An 18,936-nucleotide genomic window follows, 5' to 3' on the forward strand; every position below is an offset into this window, starting at 1 on the left:
CAGGCACAAACCTTTATTCCAGAGTTTGGCCATTTCAATGGGTTAATAACATGGCGCATAATGCTTTGTTAGGCAAGCCCAATTTTAAAAAGAAATTGCGCCATGTTGGTAACCAAGGGCCTTTTCACACGTGAATCTTGAATCATCATTGTAAGGATGATAGCTATTGTAATCCTGACTGTGATAGCGTTCATGATTCTCATCATGTTCTAGTTTGGTTTCACACGTGCTAAATATTCGCCATTAGCCTTATTTTTCACTGGAATCATCATTCAAATTACGATTTTTTTTACCGTGTGAAAGAGCGGCAAATGAAAATGAATTGGCCAAACTCTGTAATAAAGGGCTCTGCGACAAGTTTAATCGACTTAATCCTCTCTCTGATTTGATGACTGGAATGCTAAAAACTGAAAGCAATTTCCATATTCATGTTCAAATGACAATTCTGAAGCAGAGGCAATGTACAATTTGAAACTGCACATCAAATCTTATACAATTTATATTAAAATACAGTAGCATTCAATCGCAGTGATGACCTTTTTTGTGGGGGGGGGGTGCGGGTGGTCAAATAGTTGGGACAAAATGCAGCCCTTCTGATAAAACCTAGATTTGCGCCTCTATAGCTGATTGAAATACTAGTTCTACAAGAATTCATATACCACACATAAAATATATCTTATCCATGTCATACACAAGTCATGTGAAGAGCTCACTGAAAAATCATAACTACATTGTTTAAGATAAATTATCTAGATGACTTACTTTTGACTCAAGAAATCCTTGATTTTTTTTCGTATTATATTCTGTAGTTGTCTAATCAGGCTTACGATAAAGGGTCTATGACAAATGCATGTACATGTATAATTTCCAAATTTTAAGATATTGCTTCCACACATGTACAATCTTTCCTAATTATTGATTTAAAGATAATTCTTTTTCAAAATTAATTTCTAGCAGTAAGTATGATATAATGCATATCATTTCTTCAACCTTGGCATATAAATCTAGCAGTGCTACCCGATTATCGTAAAAGAGAGACGTCTTAACCTTGTATAAAAAAGAATAATCTATCGTTATTATCATTATTGTAAATTGCCCATAAATTTAGATATAGAATTCATTTTCATGATACGAATATTTCGAAAATACATAGGCCTACTGTATATTTTATATGTGTTGATAATTGTTTCATATTTGTGCTTTCAATTTCAGGACAATTTCAGTCTATGATGAAAATAAATCTTCCATTATAAAAAATGATTAATTTCATTGCACCAGTCAGATATAATGATAATTTGACAAAATATTTCAGAACAATATCATGTATCCATAATCCCCAACATTCATGATATTCAAATGTATCCATATCGTTGTAAGCATTCTAATAACAAGGTAGCACTTTCCTTGACTCCATAATAATTTAGTTGGCGTCCAAGCATGTTGTTGACACAAACTGTAAAGTTAATCTGAACAAAATCCATACACAGTATGGAATGCTTGAAAAAAAAGAGACTGTTTCTATTATGGCAATAATACCAATACGTTTTCACGATTCAATTGACAACAGTGTCGCAAATTGGAGAATACAAACCCACAATAATCCAACAAATATTCACTTCCTTTCATGATTATTGATACCGTAGAGAACTTTTAATGAAAAGGAAAACTAAAATATAAAGTTAGTTTAATATTTAATTTATTTTATATATATATATAAATATATATATATGTGTAAAGTTATACATGTACAACAGCTTTGGCAACTCTTTTATCTAAATATTGTAAAGAAATGGATGAAGAGAACAATGGTAGGCGTAGCTTAAATCAAGGTTCCCCAGAACTGTCTACCCTTTGGAAAAATTGGTGATGCCGAAAAAATGTCCCTGCCGGGAATCGAACCCGGGCCCCCAGCTTTGAACGCCGGTGCCTTAACCGCTAGACCACAGAGACGGGTGAGTGGCTAAGGCGACCCCGATCCAATTGACCGTCAGATAGACAGATTTTCGGCACTTTACCAATTATAATTTCCTTTGTCGGGTGAAGGTGGGTTTCGAACAATATATATATACAGTGCGTCCCACAAAAAACGAAACCGAGATTTATCGATGATTTATCATAACTTAATCATAAATACAATAGACAAATGACCTACCATTTTAAAGCTCAGAATCTCCTCTTTCATTTAAAATTACTTAGATTATTTCTCATTCACGCATGAGTGAGCAAAAACAATTTGAAGAGGGGATACCAAAAAGTCATTTGGCGGGCTGTATCTGGGTTTCAAAAAGAAAACCACATTTTTAAAAAGTTCAATATCTGCTCTTTAATTTGATACCTCAATTACAGAAAATGGTCAAAAAATAACAAAGTTCTGGTTATTTGAAATAAGGCTTGAATTTCAATAATTTCATAAAATAAAGAGGTTTTTCAGGCTAGCGTTCAAACTCACTCGACGCTCCGTTTTGTTGACGATCAGCCATGCATTAAGTCTTTTGTTAACCATGCGATAGCTTCTGTGGGAAACCGGTGAAAACACGTTATTTAATGAAATTATGGAAATACAAGCATTGTTTCGAGGGACCATAACTTTTTTACTTCTTGACCATTTTTTGTGATTAAGGTATCAATTAAAAGAGCAGATATTGAACTTTTTAGGCATGTGATTTTCTTTTTGAAATTCAGATACCCCCCGCCAAATGAGTTTTTGGTATCCATTCTTCAAATTGTTTTTGCTCACTCATGCGTGAATGAGGAATAATCTAAGTGATATCAGCTGAAAGAAGAGATTCTGAGCTTTAAAATGGTAGGTCGTTTGTCTATTGTATTTGTGAATAAGTTATGATAAATCATCGTTTAATCTCTGTTTCGTTTTTTCTGGGACGCACTGTATATATATATATATATATATATATGTTTATATAATATATGTATATATATAAATGTGAAAAATTATACATGTACAACAGCTTTGGCAACTCCTTTATTCAAATATTTTGTGAAAGAAATGGATGAAGAGAACAATGGGAGGCGTAACTGTTCCCCAGAGCTATCTGCCCTTTTGGAAAAATTGGTGATGCAGACAAAAAATGTCTTTGCCGGAAATCCAACCTGGGCCCACAGCTTTGAACGCCGCCGGCCCCGGTGCCTTAACCACTAGAACACAGAGACTGGTAAGTGGCAAGGGCGACCCCGATCAGATTGACCGTCAGATAAACAGATATTTGACACTATACCGATTATACTTTCCTTTGTCGGGTGTAGGTGGATTTTGAACATGTTCTCTTCATCCATTTCTTTCACAAAAAGCTGTTGTACATGTATAATTACTCACATTTGTAAATTTTTCCCATACGTGTACTGTGTCTAAAGGCCACCGCACACCTTACGACCCGACTGGTTGGCGACTGGCTTGCGACTGAGAGAGGGGAGATGAATCGCAAGGCAGTCCAAAGCCACGACACCGCACACCTTGCGATCCGATTTGCGACTCACGCATGCGCTTTTTGGCATAACAACAAAGAGAATGCGTTTACTACTGCGTATGCGCGTTGTTTATCATATACGCGTCGTGCAACTCTGCTGTCTGATTGGCTGGAATTTGGATTGAGCTTGCGATCCAGTCATAAGGATTCGACATGTCAAATCCTTCCGATTTTCCTTGCGACTTGTCTCTGACCGGTCTGCGACTCTGAAGCTGACATGCGCTGACGTCACATCTCCCCTCACTCAGTCGCAAGCCAGTCGGCGACTGGTCGGGTCGTAAGGTGTGCGGTGGCCTTAAATGCCACCGCACACCTTTACGACCCGACTGGTATCCGACTGGCTTGCGACTGAGTGAGGGGAGATGAATCGCAAGGTAAGCCTCGATACCGCACACCTTGCGATCCGACCAGGATCCGACTACCATGCTGTCTGCGACTCACGCATGCGCTTTTTGGCATAGCGGCAACTGAGAAAGTGCGCTTACTACTGCGTATGCGCGTTGTTTATCATATACGCGTCGTGCAACTTTGCTATCTGATTGGATGGAAGTTGGATTGAGCTTGCGATCCAGTCATAAGGAATCGACATGTCAAATTCTTACGATTTTCCTTGCGACTTGTCTCTGACCGGTCTGCGACTCTCAAGCTGACAAGAGCTGTGACGTCACATCTCCCCTCACTCAGTCGCAGACCAGTCGGGTCGTAAGGTGCGCGGTGGCCTTATGGCATGGCGGCTTGTCATTGTTCAAAACCCACCACGCCTACCATTGTTCTCTTCATCCATTTCTTTCACAATATAAGATAAGTCGATTATTTTCTGCATTTCTCAAGATTTTAAATAAATCAGCGACAACCAAAACAGTTAAGCGCGATATTTGCTCTTAAGACAATCGCCCATCCTCCAACATTCTCTAAAATTAAATGGTGGTATTTAACACTAGCGGATCCAGGTAGGGGCACAGCCGGCCCATGCCCCTCCCCTTTTAGAGAATCCTGGGTCCGCCCCTTGTATTTAGGGTTGTGTTGGTTTTTTTGTGTTCAGAATCCTTTGAGGATTTGGATTAAACAAGTTATAGGTAAATTAATGTATTTGCAGCAAACAGTGATTTCATGGGAAAGTCTGTAAATATCAAGGTCAATTGTCTTGACATCATAGTAGGTATAGATCTGGGCCCCTTCTTACAAAGAATTGCAATTGATCTCATTAACCACAGGTACGGAAAGCCAGCATCGTCAACATATAAAGTGCATGTTTGTTAAAATTGTTTTCTAGATCATATGTTTATTTATATATTCATATCTTTTTCTTGACAATTTCTCGTAGGAAAAGTTATGGCATTGATGAATTTCCATATACTTGAGGTTGATTGGATCAATCACAACTCTTTTTTAAGACGGGACCAAAGTTCGATTAAACATAAACCCAACTGTGAATGAAATCATGAAATCTAAAATGAAAAGTGATCACACTGGGGATTACAAAGATAAACATTTGAGTGGTGACAATGTATTATTTCCTGTAAAAAGACCCGAAATCGGATGCAATACCATGCTAGTTTTGTCAATATATATATACATATATATAATATATATATCCACTTGGTATGGGATTGGTTGAGGTTTCCAAAAGTGCTCAATGCCGGGGCAGAGCAATATATATATTCATACCTTGGTCAGTTCGGTCTGCTACCGTCGGTTTCACGCTTTCGGCGATCTTCATATATCATGTATATATATATACATATACTGTATATATATTTATATATATATATATATATATATATATATATATATATATATATATATATATATATATATATATATATATATGATGCTATGCTATATAATGCTATGAAATAACAATATTAAGAAAACGGAGCATAGCTCTCATAAATCAAATGCAAAGTCACACTCTTCGTCAGTGCCCATGGTGTGAAAAAAAAGAATTCAAAATTCGTTTCTGAAACACTTTGTGAAAAGCAAGTTTGTTCATTTCTTAGAGCTATGCTCCGTTTTCTTTAAAATCTATGATTTTTATGCATTCTATTCAATCAATTGTGATTGATAAACAATATAAACACTTTGGAGTCATTTCTGTTCAACTCATTTAAATCGTTACCACAACTGGCATTTGTGTTTTTTTTAGATTAGGATAAGCTTTGAAGTTAAGTTTGGGTTTATATTTGGCTTAATGTGTGTATTTTCAGTAGGAACAGTTGTTGCCGGAACAAATGTCATGGACCCAATAAAACATGAAATCACTTGAAGTTATCAGACTTGAATGATGATACAATTATTGGGTATCTATGTCTATGCATCACTGTACACTATTATTATTATTTTTTTTTTTATTACAGTTGGTATATGTCATGTACACACTAAAAAGGTTTAACCCAATATTGGGTAAAATGGGAACATTGGTTAGGTAAAAAGATATATTTATACCATATATTTTGTAAATTTTACGCAATGTCGTGTTGAAATTTACCCTTAAACATGCATTTTGACCAATATGGGGTAAAACAAAATTACCCAGCAAACATGCATGTTCCCTTTTTAACTAATATTGGGTAAATTTGTCAGTGTTTTTAGAGCGTACATGTACATGATGTAGATGTTCCATAGTCAAATCGTTGATACATGTCTGTGGGCAACGCATTATAAATATTCCACAAAGAAAGCGTAATTACTGGGGTTTTTCTTTTGTCAATTTGAACGAGTGTTTCCGGGTTTTTTCGGGGGGGGGGGGGGTGGTCTCCACACTTTATACAGATACTTACCATATGAAGACGTTTTCCAGGTGTTTGTTAGGCTAGCTGCTTGCGATTGTAATGTTTGTGCCTCAATCTTGAAAATGTCCATACTTTGGTAAGCGGTCTATTCGTCTCCATGAAATTCAATTCAAGGGTTATAATGACTCCAAATTGCAGATGTTGACCAGTAACATTGGCAATGTACTCGTTTCTTGATATGCTTGTGGGAGATTAGTCCTCGTCTTTTGATGAGTTAATTTTTCATAACCGCGAAAATTGTCACTTAAATGAATTCTTTCAAGCTCCAGATTTGCCATCATTGGCCAAAATCTCGACATGTTCGATGGAGATTTGTTTACGATGCGATGGCCAACATACATACATATTTTCAAGAGCTTCCCTTCTCAGAGGCTATCCTACTTCACTCATATCTCGAATATAACAATGATTATACCGGTACTTGTGTATATAGCGCTCAACACGAGGTCTCTACGCGCTCTACCGTAATGCAGCATTATTGCCCTTTCTCTAGTCGAGAAGCTGTTACGCGCACTGCGTTTTCAACGTATAAATTCCTGCCAGGTACCTATTTACCTCACCTGGATTGGGTCGTGGATAGGTCCATGATTGAGTGTAGTACATTGTGGATCAATTTCTTGCGGAAGGAAATTACGCCATGGCAGGGATTCGAAACCCACAATCCTCTATAAAGTCCGGAGACTAACCCAACATGCCCAAAGGGCCACAACGCTCCAATATATTATACAGGCTGAACGAAATGGCTAATCCAGGTGAGTGTGTTGGGTCAGTAGCATCTAGTGCCTCAAACAGTCATATTTCTAAATTTGTCGTTCCCCTGTGTTCATTTGCTGTTAATTTTTTTTTTAGATCTGTAAGTTATTGGTTAGTTTAAATGTCTGAATATTTCAATGCCTTAAGTCTGATGCTGGATTTTCTTCAGGGAGAAAATTTAATTTTAATTTTAACTTAAAATTTAGATAAATCTTTCAAAAGAAATATATGTATTAAAATCGCAGTATAAAATATCTATATAGAATCCAGGTACGGTTAACAAACTGTTTTTTTTTTCTCCCTGAAGAAAATCCAGCATCAGAATTCATAGAACTCACGAGAAATCCTTATTCATAAGACCATCCTATTTAACCAGTAATAGGCAGCTGCTGTTTATGATAAAACACCAGGATCGTAGAAAGCAAAATAAGTTCCGGTTAAATTGGTAAGTTAATGTCAGCTTATCCATAGGCACATGGTAAGGTAGTCATGTCCCCTCTTCTTTCTCCCCTCTCTTCTAATATATATCTCCCTCTTTTTCTTTCCCTCTCCCCTAAAATCCAGTGCTTGTTTACTTATACTTGACCCTTCCTTTATTCATAACTTTTTCTTATGAGACTGAAATGACTAATGCTAAATTTTTATGACATAGTCAATATACATTTACTTTGAACTGTATTTGAGTAAGCTTTACTTGGTTTCATACAGTTTGATGCTTTTACAGGTAGTAATTAAGATGAATTTATTAATTGGTTCGTATTACGAGAAATTGGTCAATAAACCTGATGTATTCAAGTAGTCATAGTTTCTAACATTATTGGTTTCTCACATCAAGTAATTAAATATACATGAAAAAAAAAATGGGTGAAAATTTCACCAAACATTCAAATCGATCTTTAGTTTTCATTGTGGAAATCAGTTTTTATGCTATTTAGTTTATGGATGACGTTTAAAAAACATAAGTCACTATTCGTCTTGCTGTTGCTCTTGGGTTTCCGGAAGTGCTTGATCTTCCTTTGTTTCACATGTTGCTCTTAGCTTCTCTGGCAACAGACCGTTGACGTCTTCTCCTTTCAGGAGAGCCTTCTCGAGGTTTACGAGGAGCTTGACACCGTCTACGAGTTGTTGGACAAGGTGGACTTCCGAGTAACCAATGCGATCCGAGTTGGAAATGTCAAAGGTGCCGTCAGTTGAGGCAGTGTCTACGCCTCCTGTACCTCTCTTCTGTAGACGCATGTGATCAAGGATTTGATCAAAGCATTGCTGTTGGCTCAACAAAGGGATCTTCACATGAACACCAGCACGGAGTCCTGTGCCCAGGTTGGATGGACAGGTCAGCACATAACCAAGATGCTCATTCCACATGAATTGGTACCCCTTGGATTTGATGGATTCTTCAACCTTTTTCAGGCCATCGCAGAACCTCTCAAACACCCTCTTCATGTTTCCTCCTTTTTCCATAGAGATGACTCGAGTATGATCTTCTTCGTTGATCCAGACAAGGAAATTCTTTTCATCATTGTGCCAGATACCGCGACCTTGTGGCCAATCACGTGCCATATTGGCACAAAGCAATAGTGGGGATACGGGTTTGTCAAAAAGGAAGTGGTCAGCGATTAACTTCTCTTGCTCTTCATCTGTCATACCGGTGAGAGGGTAGTACCTTCCTTTCAGGGGTCCACTCAGCGTTGCTAATGCTTCAGTTGTAATCTTCTCTACTTCTGCACGCTCTGCTCTGGTGCAACATGGTGGGAGTGCTAAGCCACGAATGCAACGACCAGTACGTACACGACATGACAAAACGAAGTCAGGATCCAAATCTTCTCCACCTTTAAGTTCGGTTGCATTGAGGTTGGTCGGGTGTTTGGCATCAACAGCGTATCCACCATGCCTAGCACGTATAACCGGGTCGAAGAGAGGAGCGAATAGCTGATAGCACTCTTCATCTCCTGCTACCAAACCAACGGTCATGATGTAAGGGTGTCCAGGATTGTCAACTCCGGTTTGGATGCAGTCATTGAGGGTAACTCCACCTTTTGTCTTCAAGTTGCAGAGTTTGTTGTAAATTTCTTCCGTCATGCACTTGGCCATCCAATTGTTATGCTGAGAGAAATCAGGGTAGTCAGAACTGAAAGGCTTTATTGGTGCCTTGGGGCGGCATTGCTCTGGTAGGAGATCAAAGATGTCCTCTCCCTTCTCTAGTTGTTTCTCCATTTTGATGAGAAGCTCAACACCATCAACAACGAACTGAACTTGTTGTACTTCTGATGAACCAAGTCTATCGAGGTTAGAGATGTCAAAGGTACCATCAGTTGAGGCAGTATCAACTCCACCTGTACCTCTCTTCTGAAGACGTAGGGCTCTTAGGATTTGATTGAATCTTGGATACTTGCTCAGAAGAGGTATTTTGACATGGACGCCTCCACGTAGCCCGGTTCCTAAGTTAGAAGGGCAAGTAAGTACATAGCCAAGATGTTTGTTCCACATGAACTCCTTGCCATCCGTCTTGATCATCTGCTCAAACTTTTGCAAGCCTTCACAGAATCGCTTAAAGACTGCTCTCATGTTTCCTCCCTTCTCCATAGAGATTACTCGAATATGATCTTCTTCATTGACCCACACCAAGAAGTTCTTGTTGTCGTTATGCCAAATTCCTCTTCCTTGGGGCCAATCACGATGCATTCTTGCGGCTGTAAGAAGAGGAGAAACTGGTTTGTCAAAGAGAAAATGGTCTTCTATCAATTGTGTTTGTGTTTCATCGGACATTCCTTCCAGTGGATAGTATTGGCCCTTCAACTCGCCATCGAATTTATCTAGAGCTCCTGTCGTAATCTTCTCGACGGCAGCTCTCTCTTCCACAGTGCAATGCGGAGGGAGACCATATCCCCGAATACTGCGTCCTGTGCGAACTCGACAAGACAGTACATACTTCGGATCCAGGTTTTCTCCTCCTTTGAGATCTGCATGATTTATGTTGGTTACATGGACAGCATCTTTAGGGTAACCTCCGTGTCGTGCATCAATCACTGGGTCAAAGATGTCAGAGAAAACGTCATATGATTCTTCATCTCCTGCAACCATTCCGACAGTCATGATGTGGGGATGACCGGGATTCATGACTCCCGTTCGAATGCAACCATCTAGAGTAAAGCCACTCGGTGTCTTTTTGTCCTTGAGATTTTTCCAAATATCATATGTCAGACAGTGGGCGAGATGATTGCTGTGTTTTGATAAGTCTGGATATCCTTCTTTTGCCTGCTCTGCACGAACCATCGCTGGGTCGCGAGGAATCTTGCTACCGATATCTTTCTTCTTTTCCAAGGCCTTTTCCAACTCAATCAGCTTTGTGACACCATCAATCACCGATTGAACCTGTTGTATTTCGGATGTGCCAAGACGGTCAAGGTTTGAGATGTCAAATGTACCATCAGTGGATGCTGTATCTACACCTCCTGTTCCCCGTTTCTGAAGACGATAATGCTTAAGAATGGATTCGAATCCAGGATGCTTGCTGAGAAAAGGAATCCTGATGTGGACTCCTGCACGTACACCTGTACCGAGATTGGATGGACAGGTCAATACATATCCCAAATGTTCATTCCACATGAATTCATAGCCCTTTGATTTGAGCGCATTCTCAACTTTCTTGAGACCATTACAGAATCGTACAAATACATTCTTCATGTTGCCGCTTGATTCCATGGAAATGACTCGAGTATGATCTTCCTCATTGACCCAAACCAGGAAGTTCTTATCGGCATTGTGCCAGATTCCTCTTGCATCAGGCCAATCACGGGCCATGCGAGCCGATGTAAGCAATGGAGAAACTGGCTTATCAAATAAGAAATGGTCCGCGATCAGTTTTTCCTGCTGTTCATCTGTCATGCCTGTAAGTGGATAGTACGTGCCTTTCAGAGGACCGTCTAGAGTCGCCAGTGCGTCTACCACCAGTTTCTCTACGTCTCGTCGTTCAGCTCTCGAGCAGTGTGGTGGAAGGCCGTAACCTCTAATGCAGCGGCCAGTTCGAACTCTGCATGAAAGTACATAGTTTGGATCAAAGTCATCCCCTCCTTTGAGATGATCTGGGTCAAGATCAGTCGTATGTTTCGCGTTTCGAGGATAACCATTGTGCCTTTTATTAATAACTGGATCAAAGAGGTCAGCAAAAAGATCGTAACATTCTTCATCTCCAGCCACCAATCCTACAGTTTTGATGAAAGGATGTCCTGGATTGTCCACACCAGTCTGCATGCATTCATCCACAGAGTAACCAGAGAGAGTCCGAAGGTTACATATTCTGTTGTAGATAGAAGGCCTCAAAGACTCTGCCAAGTAATTGTTGTGCTTGCTAAGGTCGGGGTAATTGGAATCCGGTCTGTTAAATAAAAACAAGGGATTACAATCAAATCGGTTTGCCACCAGAAGCATTAGAGAAATAAAACAAATACAGAAACAACGTAACATTTACTTCCTTACTTTGAATCAGTTTTACTTTACTAGATGATAAAATAACTTATGTATGTAGAAATATTTACATTATGTATTTTATCTGATCTCTTGAGGGGAAAAATTAATTTCTTAGTCCTAATTTTCAGTATTGCAATACTTAAAGACTGCACGTATTTTAGTCCATCATACGCTTTATTTGTATAATCTGTTGGGTCGAAATACATTGCAAAGAAGATAAAGAGTGGGATGTTGCACATATTACATATAAGTAATACAAGTAATAACCCTTGTTTAAACAGATCTTAATTTTCAATCCGAATGAATGAATGAATATAGGGCATTACAAAGACAAACGGAAATAAAAATGTCATTAATAACAATCAACATATATAAATTAGTTACTGGCATATAAGAGCATAATAAGATATAAACACTGAATCATTATATTTGGATACTGTGGGTTGGATGGGTTTACTGGAGGAAAACAAGCCTGACAATTTTGATTGGTAATTCAAAACTTTAGGAGAATATTGGTTTTCATCAAGTTGCAAGGAGACTGACCATCGGTAGCCAATAGGAATAAAGCGATGATAACATGAATATTCTACATGAACATTCTACATGTATGCAGTTCTAATTAAATTACCACATGAAATAGAAGGTTTGAACGAGAAATGTATTGTCAATGCGGTGGTTCCACAATATTTATAGTACAGAATTATTTCCATCTGAAAAGCTATACCCAGCTAGCCCGGACAGCAAGGCCGCTTTTGAACATAACCAAACAGGAGGTTCAGTAATCATCTTGCGATACACTCGGAGTGATCTATTACAGTATACGCATATTAACATGATTACTGTTATAACTTAGCAAGTCAATGGACATAGATTTGTCCATATTGGTGGATTTAACCTTTTCGTCCAGGCAATTACAAGATATAAAATAAAGGGAAATAACAAAAAGGATAACACGCTACTTATTACTTTTTCCCTTTTATTTCATTTTTTTCTTTCTTTTCCTTTTATTAAATTAATTTAATGAATTTTTTTTTTTGGGGGGATGGGTTCTTCCTAAAAAGTAGATAAACTATGATGCCACGTGATAACTGAAAACTTACACTACATCTACTTCTGCTTCTTTGGTAAGTTCCTCGGTTGCTCCTGCAAGTTCATCTTTCTTGCTTTCTTGTGTTTGCCTGAAGAAAGAAAAGATATTTTTAATCATCCGCTTTTCTTTAAAAAAAAAATCAGTGTTTTCACATCTTGGAATGTGTGACATTAAAATGCTCAGATTTAACGTTATGGTGATAAATTCACAATTCCGCAATATCATATTTCTCTCTGTGTTAACATGGACTCTCTGTTATATCCTTCAAAAAAATATCCACATCTGTTAAAATCATATAACTTAAAAAAAGTGGGGAAACAACATTTGATCAATTGCAATACATGCACAAAAGAGGAGACATTGCATGACTAAAATATTATAACATTTTGATAAATCCCAACAAAAAGAAAGTGAAACGCCTTCGGAAGTCTCGTCTGTATTTCAGTTTAATATAGCAGCGATGCTGACTTTGAAAATAGCATAAATAAATAATTTTTCAAATAGAGAGAGAAAAAACTTATTCATTTGATAATGAAATCCTAGGTTCGCTGATCTCAAATTACCTTTGATCTTTGCGCAGTGTCTTGAAACTACACTCGTCCATTTGCCGATAAATGATCACCATTATATAACAGTAATATAGAATACTGACTTATATTTGCAAAATTATCTTACAAATTCAAAACCCTATGTTAGATAAGTTTTTGATGTTGATTCCACGTGCATGGTCAAAGTTTGTGGAACCAAACTGACATTTGACCTTGATCATGTTATCTGCATGACAAGTCAGATGGTCGGTAAAACTTGATTACCCTTAAGTCCGATTTTAATGAAATAGGCCTTTATACTATCACTGTTATGATACTTCAAAAACTTAACCTTGGTTAAGATTTCAATGACCTGTGACCTTGATCATGTGACCTGAAACTCATGTAAAATGATCCGTGATACTTGGACACTTTTTTGTCCAAGTTTCATGAAATATGTCAACATAATTTCTGATAATATTCAAAACCTCAACAAAAACTTAACCTAGATACATTAAAGATGTACACACTAAGAAATGGGGGGGGGGGGGTTCAAATTTGAACGCAAAGGGTTGGTACAATAGAAGCACCCAAGGGGGTGCTGTGTATAATTACTCATTTGTGCACCTTTAAGTACTTGTATATCAAATTAAAGGGGAAGGAGAGAAAGAATGATACTATCAAATCGTTTTACATACAGGAGTTGTCGCTCATCACATTACAAAAATATAATTTAGTAGTCATACGGGAAATATATAATAAAATATTTTAGCTTACTTGTTCTTAGCGGGTGTTGACTTTGAGTTTTTCTTTTCCATTCCGGCAGCCGGTTGACCACCTGGTGCTGAAGAAAATTAATCAGAATTATCGTCAATTATTGAAATATAAGTAAATCAAGAGAGTGATAGGATTGAATGTTTTTACACATATTATATTGACCCAATGGTAACGTAGGATGTTTTATCTACTAAAATAATTTTAAAGGAAAAGTCCACCCCAACAAAAAGTTGATTTGAATAAAAAGAGAAAAATACAACAAGCATAACACTGAAAATTTAATCAAAATGGGATGTAAAATAAGAAAGTTATGACATTATAAATTTTTGCTTAATTTCACAAATTAGTTATATTCACATCCTGGTCGGTATGCAAATGAGGGGACTGACGATGTCACCCACTCACTATTTCTTTTGTATTTTATTATACGAAATATGAAATACAGTATTCCAATTTTCTCCTCGTTGTCCTGTGAAACAAAGTTTTATTCCTCCCTGAACACTGTTTCAACACTCTATGGTTCAGACAATTTGGTCCTTGTTTTCAAATCTGTAAAAATTAAAATATTGTAAAATTCAAAAACAAAAGAAATAGTGTGGGACATCATCGACTCATCTGCATGTCACTGAGTTGTGCATATAGCTGTTTTGTGAAAAATAGTGAAATTTTGAAATGTCATAATTTTCTTATTTTACATCTGATTTTGAAGAAATGTGAAGTGTTATATGCTTGTTTAATTTTTCTCTATTGATAAAAATCAACATTTTTTCTGGGGTGGACTTGACCTTTAAAGGTGTTTGAAATAGGAAATACTAACTTTTGCTCGTTATTTTCGATATAACAAAGATGTGAAAATCATTATTATTATTTAAGCTTATTACCCCGCAAAGAAAGTTATACAGGAAATCTGCATAAACCATTCAGCACATGGTTTCCAAAACCACCTTTGGGAATTCGGGCCACTGTGCTGTAAATGCAGACATGGTAGAACAATAATGGAAGCATACATGTATGTCAATCAGTGTTTACAAAGAAAGTCCTCTCAGAATCTGCTCGTTTTCCCATTAAGTTTATAAATAAATATCAAGTTAAGTATTTTCTATCTCTGACCAAAAAGACAATAAAAATATAAAGTTATTTTGGAATTATTTGAATCAAATTCAAAGTAAATTTGAAGAAGAAACTTCATACTGCCGTTAATGACCACTCAGCAAGTTGATAGATCATAAAATTTCCCTGACCGAGAAGCACAGATATCTGACTACTGTGGTAACTGTCGGAAATATTGACTTTGTCAAACTCGTACTGAAATGATATACTTTAAATATTGTCGAATTTTAAGATTCACTAACCTCATTATTTTTCATCATAGTTTGATAAAACTTTTAGGCCCGTATTCCGAAGTCAGGTTTAACTTAAACTCAGGTTTAAAGTTGTGGTTTAAGTATGGGAAGCCAAAAGTATCAAAATTTTCTTATAAAGTTGTACGTTTCTTATGTTTAATGTGCTCTTTCCTGATTCATCGAAGGTGAAGACAATAATCTATTTATTCTTCCTAGACAATTATGAATGATTTGAGAGCCAAATGAGCTGAAATATGATATTTCTACCTTTAGTGATTTATGTAACAATTGGCTATCCATACCAACCCAGGAAAATGCTGACTTGAATAAATAGAGAAAAATCAAACTAGCATAGTGCTGAAAATTTCATCAAAATCGGATGTAAAATAAGAAAGTTATGTATGACATTTTAAAGTTTCGCTTATTTTTCACAAAACAGTGATATGCACAACTAGGTGAGTCACTCGATGATGTCCATCACTCACTATTTCTTATGTGTTTCTTTGTTTGAATTGTAAAATATTTCATTTTGTATAGATTTGACAGTAAGGACCAACTTGACTGAATCATATAGTATTAAACAATGCTTATTCCACATGTTCAGGGAGGAATAAAACTTTTTTTCACAGGACAACGAGGAAAAAATTGGAATACATTGTTTCATATTTCGTATAATAAGATACAAAAGAAATAGTGAGTGGATGACATCGTCAGTCCCCTCATTTGCATACCGACCAGGATGTGACTATAACTAATTTGTGAAAATGAAGCAAAACTTTATAATGGCATAACTTTCTTATTTTACATCCCATTTTGATGAACTTTTCAGTGTTATGCGTGTTGGATTTTTCCCTTTTTATTCAAATCAACTTTTTGTTGGGGTGGACTTGTCCTTTAAACCACAACTTTAAACCTGAGTTTAAGTTAAACCTGACTTCAGAATACGGGCCTTAGTGTTTTACTTGTAGAATTTTTAACTCTATACATTTATCAATATTTTCAGTCTGTCTCGTACATGTAGTAGTAGTAGTACTACTACTACTACTACTACTAGTAGTAGTAGTAGTAGTAGTAGTAGTAGTAGTAGTAGTAGTAGTAGTAGTAATAGTGGTAGTAGTAGTAGTAGTAGTAGTAGTAGTAGTAGTAGTAGTAGTAGTAGTAGTATTAGTGGTAGTAGTAGTAGTAGTATAGTAGTAGTACCAGTAGTAGTAGTAGTAGTAGTAGTAGTAGTAGTAGTAGTAGTAGTAGTAGTGGTAGTAGTAATAGTAGTAGTAGTAGTAGTAGTAGTAGTACATGTAGTAGTAGTAGTAGTAGTAGTAGTAGTAGAGTGGTAGTAGAGTAGAGTAGTAGTAGTAGTAGTAGCAGTGATAAATAGTAATAGAAGTATAAATTGGCGGATTTTCATCAAACCTTAAACAATATTTTCCCCTGATTTTAATTAAAACTTAAGTCAGGGTAAACTTTCCCTTTAAAGCCCAACCCCCCCCCCCCCTCAATTTTTTCCTTTTTGTAACAAGTACATGTAGGTGCATGGTAAAACTAAACCCGGTGTGTGAACATTCATATGATATCGGCTTGTCATCTCCTTTTTTTAAAGACAAGTCACTATTAAACATGACTGTAAATCACCCCATTGATCTGCCAGTTACAGTCGCTCTCACAGTCGCTTATTAGTATTTTATTATCTTCAATTGAAACTACTACTGTAAATTGTTCACCATTATTCTTTGCTCTGCAGATTCCTAACCTGATATGATTGTTATTGATATTCGTGTGGGGCTACATGACATTATCTACGCGTCCATAGCGACGTTGTTTATTCTCATAAAAATATTCATATTGCAACGACAATGAACAAACAGTAATAATGGTGTGCCGTCGTCAATGGAGATAAAAAGAGACCTATTCAGATCTCTCAGTTCAGTCTCGTAAACATTAGCATCGACACTCATTTGAACAAACCAGTAACCACCCACCCCCCTTCCATTGAGTAAAGACAGGTTTAATGATCCAATCATGAAGTTACAGTTTGAGAACTTCATCATCCGAGTGTCTCCATTAGAGTACATGGATAATAACTCAATGGATATATGTATAATAAGTGACAAGCTGGACCCATTTCAATGGAATTGGCATGGAGTAAAAGTGTCTTACATGAATAACCAATGCTATCAGGGATAATAGTGTGCCCCTCTCACTACCTCTACGTTGCTAAGACATATAATGTACATGTATCTGTATAAATAGTAGGAATAAGTAGAGTATAAGCGGGACTTTTTCGTATATGTACATGTATATTTTCATAAAGCATAAATAACAAAATTATCTTATTTTTCATTAATGTTTACATGTATGTTCATTTAATAGAAGAAACAAAAATCCAGGAACTATTGAATATGATATTGGATATGATCTCTAGTGTTACCTGCAACCGTGATTTTATGTTAAGTTCCTTTTTTTTGTAATGGGTTGGTCTATTACAAGGTATCTTCCTTTTTTTTCGGCCATCTCCCTACTCATTTTCTATAACTTATTTGATGTACATTGTAATTTTATACATTGTCATGCATTGTCTATTTTATGTATTATGTATTTTATCTGATCTCTTGAGGAGAAATAAACCGAACTTGAAACTTGATAATACGATATTTTAATACTAGGAGAGACGGTTAAAATGTGCCTTTTGGGGGTCTTAAATATTAATCTCTCGCTGCGAGTTTGCATTATTTGATCAGTGAGATACTACCGTAAGGGCACTAGTATTCAACCCGTTTGGAGAGTTTCCTCAAATATATAGAAATATAGAATTTACCTGAATTTCAGACCCCTCTTATTTCCAAGAGCAAATGCTGGTTATTCTTTTTCCGTTATTTTTTTCTTCAACCAGTTGACTGTGTGCGCGGGCGATCGAATTATACAGCGACGGATTTTGGTACTAGTATTCAACCTGTCGGTACTAGTATTCAACCTAGCGATGAAAGATGGCCCTGTCTCTCAATCTGCCCTTGTCCCATCCGACTATGGATTAGACCATTTGAGATGAGACCAAACAGGGAATTAATCAAAGCCAGAGACTTACATAGATCTAGATCTAATTTAGCAATCTAAACCCTTTTGAGATTTGCTATCAATCCTCACTAGGTTGAATACTAGTACCATTCAGTGCAAAAGGCCATCGCCGCATAATTCGATCCTCCGCGCATTAAGTCAACAGATTGACAAAGAAAATATCGACAACAGATTACCCTGGAAATAACAAAGGTATGAAATTAAGATAAATTCCCTATTTCTAAATATTTTGGGGAATATGTCAAAATCTTTGAATTATGCCAGGTTGAATACTAGTACCCATACGGTACCCTGTTAATTAATTCCTGCGTAGAAATTATAGTTTTTAAAATATCTAATTTTCAGGTTCGAAAAGTAAAAAATATACCTCGCGCTTCGCGTTCGCATTTTTTATCTAGTGAGATACTGATCATGGACATGATGGACATGATAACAGCTAAACCAAACCAAAGAGTACCAAAAGTGTCCTGTTTTCATTTCTGAATAAAAGAAAATTGTTCAGCTCGTGCTACGCACACGCATTTTTTTTTTATTAGTGAGATAGATATCCTCTTCATCAGTCCCTGCAAACAGTACTTGACAACAAAAATCCAGGCCAGTATACTATATATCTAAATTTTCAGCTCGGATTTTTAG

The 18,936-nt window shown here is 36.8% G+C and overlaps 1 protein-coding gene across 1 annotated transcript; it reads right to left on the minus strand.

The window, feature by feature from the left end:
* Positions 1-5,835: 5,835 nt before the first annotated feature.
* On the minus strand, positions 5,836-13,953 carry LOC129256729 (creatine kinase, flagellar). The gene is made up of 3 exons (XM_054894895.2): positions 13,889-13,953; positions 12,595-12,672; positions 5,836-11,402 (listed from the first exon to the last, which is right to left on the minus strand). The coding sequence occupies exons 1-3, from the start codon at positions 13,927-13,929 to the stop codon at positions 7,994-7,996; spliced, it is 3,528 nt and encodes a 1,175-aa protein (XP_054750870.1). The 5' UTR covers positions 13,930-13,953; the 3' UTR covers positions 5,836-7,993.
* Between the last annotated feature and the right edge of the window lie 4,983 nt (positions 13,954-18,936).

This window comes from Lytechinus pictus, chromosome 3, assembly GCF_037042905.1.
Source record: "Lytechinus pictus isolate F3 Inbred chromosome 3, Lp3.0, whole genome shotgun sequence".
NCBI lineage: Eukaryota > Metazoa > Echinodermata > Echinoidea > Temnopleuroida > Toxopneustidae > Lytechinus > Lytechinus pictus.

Excerpts from the sequence above, each read along its gene's own strand:
- LOC129256729 (XM_054894895.2), bottom strand. The coding sequence starts at position 13,929 with ATGGAAAAGAAAAACTCAAAGTCAACACCCGCTAAGAACAA. Across the intron at positions 12,673-13,888 it reads TCAACACCCGCTAAGAACAA|GCAAACACAAGAAAGCAAGA; the intron begins GTAAGCTAAAAT and ends TTCTTTCTTCAG. Across the intron at positions 11,403-12,594 it reads GAAGCAGAAGTAGATGTAGT|ACCGGATTCCAATTACCCCG; the intron begins GTAAGTTTTCAG and ends TTTATTTAACAG.